Source organism: Rissa tridactyla, chromosome 7 (genome assembly GCF_028500815.1).
Source record: "Rissa tridactyla isolate bRisTri1 chromosome 7, bRisTri1.patW.cur.20221130, whole genome shotgun sequence".
NCBI classification, from domain to species: domain Eukaryota; kingdom Metazoa; phylum Chordata; class Aves; order Charadriiformes; family Laridae; genus Rissa; species Rissa tridactyla.
Genome location: NC_071472.1, coordinates 42,901,651 through 42,911,537, shown reverse-complemented (window position 1 = coordinate 42,911,537; position 9,887 = coordinate 42,901,651). Strand labels below are relative to the sequence as shown.

Genomic DNA, 9,887 nt, shown 5'->3' with positions numbered 1-9,887 from the left:
CTCCAGGGATGGGGCAGCCACAGCTTCTCTGGGCAACCTGTTCCAATCACATCTCTTGAGACACCTGCTTGGACTGGCAGCAGATGCCAACTAATCATGGCAAGTAGGTAGCATCTCCACCTTCTGCTGATCTTATCTGGGGTGCCCAGCTTCTCCCCAGCTCTGCTTGCTGCGTTTTAGGGAGGTGATTTCATATCGTGCAGGTTTTTTTTCAAGACTGTGTTGTTTTGCTTACCGCCTGAGCGTTTCATCCGTGAACGCCGAGCAAAATCTGGCTTTCATAAGGGAAAGGGAACGGGCTCCATCTCTCCTGCGTGAGGAACGTGCTTGCTGTGAAAAGATAACTGGAGGGAGGAACCTGGAGAGGGCAGGGAGGGCTCTGCTCTCAGCGAATGCAGGAGAGGGGAGGTTGCCTGCGACTCCTGGACAGACGGCAGCTTTGTGGTTGCAGATGTTGGCCAGTATTTTTGGAGAGCTGTGGAAGAGATTGTACTACTTGCTGTTATTTTCTGGCACACCAAGTAAGGAAAAACCACTCCGCTTGCTTTTTTGGCTAAGTGACTCTGGAGTTCTGCTAGAGTGCCTTTATTTTTATTTATTTTTTTGTTCCCGAGGATTTTCAGAGCCCAGTTTAGCCAAGTGCTTCAGTACATGCTTATTTTTAAACCTAATCCTGTCGTTGTCTGAACTCATTGTGCTTCAATTCCGCCAGCGTCCACAGACTTGGGCAAGCGCTCGGAATTCAAGCGGATGCTGAAACTCTTTGCTCACCAACAGCTGTAAAACTTGGAGGACCTCATCCAGGGAGAACAGGGGGCAGGGAGGGGGGACAAGGTACCTTACGTCTCGCCCTCTCCATCCGAGGGATGGCAGGAGATTCGTCTCTCTCTTCTCCTTCCCTGGCACCTAAACACCCAGCAGTGTTGCGAGCAAGGTGGTGGTGGATGGCATGGTCCAAGGTGGCTTGGTCTTGCCGCAGGGTGGCATTTTGAGCCGGTGGCAGCTCAGGTCTTGGTGGGGACCGAGGCACCACCAAATGCCCAACAGGTGGGGCCTTTCTCCAGCGCATTTCTTTGCCACGTGCTCCCCAGGACACCCCAGTGCAGTGTCTGCTGGGAGATGTTGGAGGTCTCTGGGGATCCATGGGGCATCTCGGGGGATCTGGGAGGCAGGACGGGGTGAGCACTGGGTGAGTTTCACTGCAGGAGTTGTAATACCTGCAGCTGAATCTTCTCTTTGCTGGCAGAAAAGCTGAAGCTAATTGTGCCTTCACCTGCAGGGGTGTAAATTTGACACATTTGACTCCGCTCCTTGATGGGGGCAGAATTAAGGCTGAGAAATGGAGCACAGTTAAAACAGGAATCTCTTTTTTTTAAATAATTAAGACTGCTCTGCTGGCAGCTGGGAGTCCTTTTAACCCATGCCCTTGCTCTTTTTAAACAGGTCCCTTCTGCCACAGAAATAAAATGTCTTGTTTTGCCACATCCCTGACTTGCTTTAAGCTTGAGAACTTGCGCTAGGTGCTTTCATGGAAAAAACCATGTTCTCTTTTTAAGCCTGCATTTGCCAGCAGGTTTTTAATGCAAGCTTTTAATTGCCTGTGGAAATAGGATTAAGCATCTTTGGGAAAACAAAATATATGCTTTCTCAGGGGAGGGGGGGGTGTGTGAAGGCCTCAGGTTGCAAGTGCTAAAACACCCTTCCAAAAAGTGCCGGTTCAAATGTGCCAGGAAGCCCATTTCTCCTGGGTGGACAGTGGCTCGGTAATGCCAAGGTGATTTAGGCTCTCAGAGCTAAACGTGTCAGTGTGTGCTCCCGCGGCACACTTTGGGCAGGGGGGAGCCAGGCCCCTGCTCTGGGTTATCCGGTGTTTTGGGAGCAGCCTGGCGGTACGTGCCTCAGGTCCCTCCGAGCTGTCAGCGCCGTGGTCAGGCTCCAGCAAGTTGTGCTGTGCGGCAGGTAGGTTGTCATCGAATCCCAGCATCTTCTGCGGGATGGACAGACAGGCTGACCGCGCTGGAGCTGAATACAGACCTACCCCTTTCCTCTCCACAGGCCATTTTAATCCCCTGATTTTCCTGTGCTGAGGAGGAGCATAAAGGAGTGGATTTTCAGTCTTACTTCATGAGTTTCTGGCTTCCTGTCACTTTTCCTTAGCGTTAGTTTTGTCTTGCCCTAGGTGTGAGGGCGCAGAGGTAAGAACCCGCTGCCTCCCCTTGCCTTGTCTTCTCGATGTTTTACAGTGGTGCAGGAAAAAAAAACAAAACAGAAACCACCTAGAAACCTGCTTTTTTTTTTTTTCCCCTCTTGCTTTTAAAATTATTTCTCCTCTCTTTCTCCTTTTTTTTCCCCCCTTCCATACTCCCACACACCGCCTTTTTTCTTCTTTTCTCTCTTTTCTCTCCTCTCCCCTCTCTCCCCTCTCTCCCCTCTCTTTTTTCCTGCGTTTTTTCCTTCCTTTCTGTTTTTTCCTCTTTTTTTTCCCCCGTCCTGGTGTCACCCCCCTTTCCCTCTCTCCTGCACCCGCCTGCCTGAGGCTCTCTACCCCCCAACCCTCTCTCCCGTTATCATTAAGGAAGACCCCCAGCATGTTCCACCCCCCCTCCCGGGGTACAGCGAGGCGCCCCGTCGCCTCTCTCTCCCCGGCGGGGGCCGGGCCGGGCGGTGCCGGTGCCGCCCCCGATGGGCGGTCCCCCGCCGCCGATATAGCGGGTGCGGCTGCGGCCGCCCGCGCTCAGTCGCTCCGCCAGCGCCCTGGGTCCAGGCAGCGGGAGGTAAGGGCTGGGGAAGCCGAACTTCCCCCCGGCCGGGGCTGGAGGGGCGGGGGGTGCGTGTGTGTGTCCCTCCTCTGTCCCCGGGCCGTGCGGGGTGACAGCGGCGGGAGGAGGGAGCGTGCGGCCGCCGCAGCCTCGGGCCGAGCCCCTCGCCGTCCCCGCCGCGTCCCGGCCCCGCTCGGGCTCGCTCCGGGGGTGATGGTGGGGGAGCCGGGTTTTCCCCTGGCCGGGTTCGCGGGCTGGCACGCGGCGCCGTGGCGGGCTTCGGTGGCGTGCTGGGGGGGTCTGGGGCTTCGGAGTCACCTGCTTTGGGCCGCTGCAGCATCACGGCACCGAGCACTGCTCGCTTCTGGGCGCTCTGTTCCCCCGCCTACCTGGGTGCCATCCAGAGCTGTGCTGGACGCTTGTTTCCCTAATTATTATTATTTTTTTTCGACTTAGAACTGCAGAATAGAGTTTAAATGCGGCAGGCTCAGTCTTGCAAAACCCCTTGAGGGCTTGGGTGTCCTCCTGCCCTGGCCAAATGGCTTGGAAGGGGCTGTGCTGCCCACCTCCCCGTGCTGGGGAACCTTTGACGTGGGAAAGGTGAAGGTGTGTAGGTGACAACCCAACCATCTATCCTGGCTTTTCCTGCCGTAACTCATATCCTTCTCCACTCAGGAAGGCCAAAGCCCAGTTTGCCCGCAGGTCTTGAGTGCAGGCAGGACTGGGCTGGGAGGTGCTCTGGGTGGAAGAAGAGGTGCCGAGAAGTTCCCAAAAGTGTCGAGGGCTCAAACGCTGCCACGCGGAGCTAGGCTGCCCTCTGAGGCAGGGCTGCTCGTGCCTGTTTACTTTTCCATAGCCTGTAGCGGGTCCCGGACGGGATGTGGGATGGGGAGGGTGCAGTCCTGCAGGCGGCATCGGCTCCGGGGACATCTCTGGGTGCTTGGAGCAGGATTTCGGGCACATCTTCTTTCCTTTATGGCGTAACTCCTGTGAACTAGCGGGGACTGGCCGCAGCACATGTGCCTGCCAGGAGAAGGGGTGATGGCGTGCAAGAGTTTTGCAGTGCAGTGGACACAAAATGCAGTTCCCACTGCCTTCACAAGTTTTTAAGATGATGTGCTGTCTGCAGAGAGCGCTAAAGGTATTTTTTCTTTTTTAGGAGCACAGAGTGGCTTTATTGAGTTTATCTGGTGGGTTCCCTCCACACCTCCCAGTTAATCTGGGTGGGAATCGGAGCTCGGGTTACAGCAGCTAATCCCAGACTATGGAGAGCCCGGCTGTAATCTCTGAATATAACCGTCCTCCCCAGCAGGGCTCGGAGCCTGGGAGGCCATATCGGTTTCACGTTTTTATTACCGCGCTGGGGATGCGAGAGCGCACAGGCATGTGGGCGGCCCCAGAGAGAGGGATGCACGTGCATGCAGCAGACCTGCTCTTGGAGCGGAGGCAGGCTGAGACTGGGGCTGAGCATCGTTTTGCCTTCATTAAGGTCCCCAGGGTGGTTGTGAGTGAGCAGCTGGGATGGTGGTGCCCTCTGCTAGCTGCTGTCCTAGGCTGGTGGCTCTGATGTCCCCAGCATTGCTGTCTCTCTGTAGGCACTGGGGATCCAACACCCTGCAGCCAGCTCTGAGTTTCTTCTCCATCAGGGGATGTGCTGGGGGCTTGGCAGTGGGTGGTCACAGCCCCGTCCTGGTTTGAGTTGGGGTCTTGAGATGCACAATGAGCCCACTCCCCTTCTTGGACCATGTGCCTTCCCAGAAGATGTCCAGATCCACCTGTGCTACTTCTGTGGGGCGTTACGGGATTAGCCCTCCTGCTCTGCTCCCCTCGCTGTCCACAAATACCAGCAGGTCTCCTGCCACGGAGCTGGGAGTTTTGTGGCTTTTAGGGAGTTTGCTTTAGTTGCTGTGGGGTCTTGTGAGACAGGGACTTAGGGACGGTGCTGCTTCTCCCTGTGCTTGAGAAGCCTTGAAAAGCGTTTGTGCTGGGGATGCAGTGGTAGTGGTGGGACCTTGGATGAGGTCTAGCAGGAGACCCGTCCCTCTCTCCCGCTTGCAGCCCTGGGTCGAAGCGAGCATCCTGGGCAGGTGCATCCCTGCTGCCCGCACCAGCCGGGCGGGACAAGCAGTTTGAGGGTGGCCTGTTACCCTCTGCGGGGGGCAGGATCAGCCCTTCTGCCCTGCATAGACATGCGTTAAATCATCCTCTGCTCTCCTGAGCTCAAGACGGGGATTCGTCTAACCCAAGACAGAAAGCTGCCGCTGTCTCAGCTCCCTCTTTAGCCAGCGTTTGAGCAAAATCTGTGCTTAATTTGGTCTGAATCTTAACTCTATCTTTCAAGCAGGCCAGCAGGATGAAAGCCTGGAAGGCTGCGTAGTTTGAAGCAATAGGCTAGACCTCCTCGCAGGGCCAATTTGGGCCCTGTTTGTGGAGAGATTTGATCTCTGCTGGATGTGTGCATGGCCCCCCTCATTGTTAGTGCCACTGGCATCCCCTCTGCTGGGACAATAGTGCCTGGAGTTCTCCCCTGTAATCTCCCCCCTTATCTCCCTTCTCTTCCGTAGCCTGTGTCCCCGGGAGGTGGGAGGTTTGGAAAGAGCCAATTATGCAGGTGGAGGAGTGAGAGGTGCCATGTCAACCAAAGTCTGTTTTTGGGGAGTGGGGCGAGAAGAGGATGCTCAGCACCGGAGTGTGTCTGAGCTCTTCCCTGCTCACCATCCCCTCCGCGCTCCCATAAGCACTGCCAGGAGGTCCTTTGGTGGGGATGAGGATGTTTAGAGGTACAGGTGGCCACGTGAGTCTTTCGCCCCTTTGCTCGCTCATGCTGGCATTACTTTCAGGCCCAGGGTGGCATCAGGGGGTTCTGCTCACTGCAGGGGCTGAGGACGTGGGGAGGAGCAAGGTGGCCCCTGTTCAGGATGCTAGAAGTGTCCATGATGGGGGACCACAGGTAGGCTGCCTGGCTCACCTGATGCTCCGGCTCAAGTGAAGCCATGGTGAAATGAGATGGGGTCCATCTCTTGGAAACCCACCTCTCCATCTTTATTTTGGTGTGCCCCAAATTGGAGCCTGCAGACACGGAGCTCTGAAACTTGCTTGGCCAAAGTGTGGCAGTCACGGGCCAAGGCAGCTGGCTACTACCGTGGGTGGTACTGTTGGCCCTGTGGGATGGGAGAGTCCCACCAGGGGAGGCAGCGTTCTTATGCTGCCCCAAAAGCACAACGGTAATCAGCAGCCCAGCTTTGGGTTTTGCGTAAGCCGTGTGGGTCTGCTGGAGCCCTTCCTTCTGCTGGCGAGGAAGTTAATGAGGAGCCCCTCGCTTTGTCCGCTGCCTGCCAATGGAAGAAGGCGCTGAAGAGGCAAGAAAAGTAGATGTAGAAAAGCAAAAGGGTGGGGAGGAAGCAGTTGTGGAGCCAGCTGTGATGGGGGAGTGTTTTGTAAATCAAAGCACTCTCCTAAAAGGCAAACTTAAGCCCAGCAAATCTCAGTGGTCAAGCTCCGACTTCTTTTCTCTTTTCTCAAAGCTACGTGATAATCGTTAAACGCAGGGGATGCTTTGTAAAATAGAATTCAAGGGAAGGGGGGGAGGAAAGAGCAGGATTTAAATTTAAAATTGGACGAGGGTACAAAGCCCCTTAGTTCCCAGTTTCTGCTTGATGCAGCTGGAGCTGGGCTTGACAAGATGCTGACCAGAGCTTGTGGTAAATGTTTTACAGTACCGTGTATCAGCCGGATCAATTCTACTACACTTGAGGGAGTGCAGATAAAATGGCTTAAAGATTCCCCTGCTGAAAGCGATAGTATCATCATTTATGCTGGAGAGGACAGATTTAGTCGCCTGACGTTTATTTGGCCGCGGTGTACTTTGCAGATTTCACACCCGGGGACGATAGCCAACCTGATGATGTCAGATGTGAGCTGCAAAGAAAAAAAAAAAAAAGAAATCACACAAAAAGCTAGTGCCGTTCTTCTTTTGTCGACCAGATGAGTTTTGCTATGTGTCTGTTTTGGTTATTTTACTTCACAGTTCACTTTAATGGAAAGTGCCTTACGAGAATAGGTCATTGCTAAACCAGCTTGTCCTGCATGTGCTTTGTGGTATGAAGATGACGGCAGAAATGTCTCTGTTAACTTAGGTTGTTTATTTTGATCCTGTTTTGCCTGTAGGTCACTCGAACTCCAAACTGAGCGAACATGAGCGCACTTGATTTGACTTCTATCCTCGATTTTCTGGAAACAGCCAACTTGACGGAAATCAACTGGACGTGTAACAACGGTGACTGTATCACAGTTGATGCGACAACATGCCCTGGCACACTCAACAAGAGCGCCCTTCTATACACCCTGTCCTTCTTCTACATTTTCATCTTTGTCATAGGGCTGGTGGCCAACTCGGTTGTGGTGTGGGTCAACCTCCAAGCCAAAATGACTGGCTATGAAACCCACCTCTACATCTTTAATTTGGCTATCGCTGATCTGTGTGTCGTTATCACCCTTCCAGTGTGGGTTGTCTCCCTTGTCCAGCATAACCAGTGGCACATGGGAGAAATCACGTGCAAGATAACTCACCTTATATTTTCCATCAACTTGTACGGCAGCATCTTCTTCCTGGCATGCATGAGTGTGGACCGCTACCTCTCAGTTGCCTATTTCACCAATTCCAGCAATCGCAAGAAGAAGATAATCCGTCGCTGCATCTGCATCTTAGTGTGGCTTCTTGCCTTCTCTGCATCTCTCCCAGACACGTATTATCTCAAGACGGTCTCTTCCAACAACGAAACCTATTGCCGCCCTGTCTATCCGGAGGAGAGCTTCAAAGAGTGGTTGATCGGCATGGAGCTCATCTCTGTCGTGCTGGGCTTTCTTATCCCTTTTCCAATCATCGCCCTCTTTTATTTCCTCCTTGCGAAGACCATCTCCTCCTCCAGTGACCAAGAGAGGAAAAGCAACGGGAAGATCATTTTCTCCTACGTTGTCGTGTTTCTCGTCTGCTGGCTACCCTACCATGTAGCTGTCCTGCTTGACATCTTCTATAGCCTTCATTTCATACCTTTCAGTTGTCAGATGGAGAACTTCTTATATGCCACTCTTCACATCACTCAGTGTTTCTCTCTAGTCCATTGCTGCGTCAACCCCATCCTGTACAGCTTCATTAACCGCAACTACAGATACGAGCTCATGAAGGCCTTTATTTTCAAGTACTCTGCCAAAACTGGTCTCACTAAACTTATTGATGCTTCCAGAGTGTCAGAAGCAGAATACTCTGCTCTGGAGCAAAATGCCAAATGACTGCAACCCCAGAAAGAAACCTCCTTGACTCTCTGACCTTTGTTTTTTGTGTGTTGGTTTGGGTTTTTTTTGTGTTTTTGTTTTGTTTTGTTTTTTTTTGTTTGTTTGGTTTTTTTTACCCCCCCTTTCCCTGTGCTTCTTACAAACGGGGCATGAATTCAAGCCTACAAAAAAAAAAGAAATAGCAAACTGTAATTTAAGAGTAGAATCAGGTGCAAAATGGAAGTGGTACCAAAATTAAGCCTTTTGTTTGGTGTGTTTTGTTTGATCTCCTCCTGGCCCGCTCTGGACTTCTCGACAACGCTATGCAAATGGCAATGACTTCCTAGCAGACAAAGCCATTGTGTACCACAGATAACCTGCATTTCCAGGATAAGCTTTTTCTTCCACGTGTAGATTCCCTCTTGTCTCCTTGTATATGTTATATATATATAGTGTGTTGTATTTAAAAGCTCGAGACTCTGTTTTCTGGCTCTTGGTGTACCTTATACAATTGTATTTGAAAGTTAAATATATTTTTATCGTGTATTTGAAGTCTATTGCTGATGAGTGTATCCAGAGTGCTGTATTCGGAGTGTTAGATTGCCGTGCGGTTTAAACTATCGTAGGTAAGAGGATGACGATAAATAGCAGAATGGAAATGATCTCTTAGGTGCATCCTCCCTGGCTGGCACACTTTATCGCCCGTAGCTTTCTGTGGCGGTCATACCCACGTGTCTGGAGCATGAAATGTATGTACTGTAATATAGTTACCATCATGTTAAAATTAACAGTATTGTAAGAGTTGTTAACTCCTGCGCCCGTACTTCACACAGCTGTATCCTTCTGCACAGAATGAATGATCTTACTTCTGAGAGTTGTCTCTATTTGTAAGTTATTTTTGTAAAATAAAGATCTGGGAAAAAAAAAAATAATAAATCTGCGCCTCCCAGTGGTTTGACTTGCAGCTGTCGTCCTCTTCCTCAGGGGAGGGAAGAAAAAAAGCCAAAAAGAAGAAATCCCAAAGCAGACTTCTCTCCTTTGGTGCAGGAGCAAACAGGTCGATCTGTATTTTCCTGGTGTTTGTTGGGGGTGGGCAGAAGGCATTGAATGGAGGAATGCGAGAGAGCAGCGGTGTGTGGTGAGAGGGGAAGGGGTGGGAGGAGCGGTTCTGCGGAAGGCTGTGCCATTTGGGAAGGTAAAGCTGATGGATTTATAAGGTGAAAGCTGTTGGGAGTGACGAAAGGCTGCGTCTGTAGCTTAGGAATAAACACGTGGAAGAAAAATATGGAAGTATGCAGATGGAGCGGATATTTGGACTAATCCAGGTTCAGTCCGCTGCCCTTTTTGCTTGTGATGGAATTTGGGGGTTAGCAGTCCTGACAGCGTTAAATCCCTTTTTATCTCTTCTTCTCTTTGTTATGGCTCATGTTGAATTCGCAATGCCGTGCTGCCAAAGTGTGTGGGGCAAGATTCAGCCACTGCGGGACGTATGAAGTTGATCATCTTTAAGGCGGTGAAGCACTTGAATTGTGGTCATCTTTGTCTCAGGACAAGGTAACCGATGTTAAATTAATGATGTCTCACAACCAACGCTGACTTGCTGTTGCTGGTTTGTGTGTTTTTGCAGCTCCGGCGCAGTGCAAACTGCTTTGCTGTGAAGGCTACGCTTAAATTCCTGTTAAATCAAAGCATGCCCTCATCCCTCTGACATCCCAACAGCCTAAAAATTTTCTAATGACTATTTTGGTTCTTTCTCCGTGTTACATTACTGCCTTGGCAAAGATGATCCTATCAACAGATGTTTGCTAGTGCTGCAAGGTCTGTCATCCCCTACTTGGACCTTGGTGTTTCTGAAAA

At 51.5% G+C, this 9,887-nt stretch overlaps 1 protein-coding gene across 2 annotated transcripts; it reads left to right on the top strand.

The window, feature by feature from the left end:
* The first annotated feature begins 2,693 nt into the window (after window positions 1-2,693).
* ACKR3 (atypical chemokine receptor 3) lies at window positions 2,694-8,966 on the top strand. Of its 2 annotated transcripts, none has more exons than XM_054208918.1 (2): window positions 2,694-2,774; window positions 6,927-8,966. In XM_054208918.1, exon 2 carries the CDS (start codon window positions 6,954-6,956, stop codon window positions 8,046-8,048), a length of 1,095 nt encoding a protein of 364 aa, XP_054064893.1. In that variant the 5' UTR covers window positions 2,694-2,774; window positions 6,927-6,953; the 3' UTR covers window positions 8,049-8,966. The 2 variants fall into 2 exon arrangements, with proteins under 2 accessions (XP_054064893.1, XP_054064894.1); XM_054208919.1 differs by lacking the exon at window positions 2,694-2,774 and adding an exon at window positions 5,399-5,539.
* The last annotated feature ends 921 nt before the right edge of the window (window positions 8,967-9,887 follow it).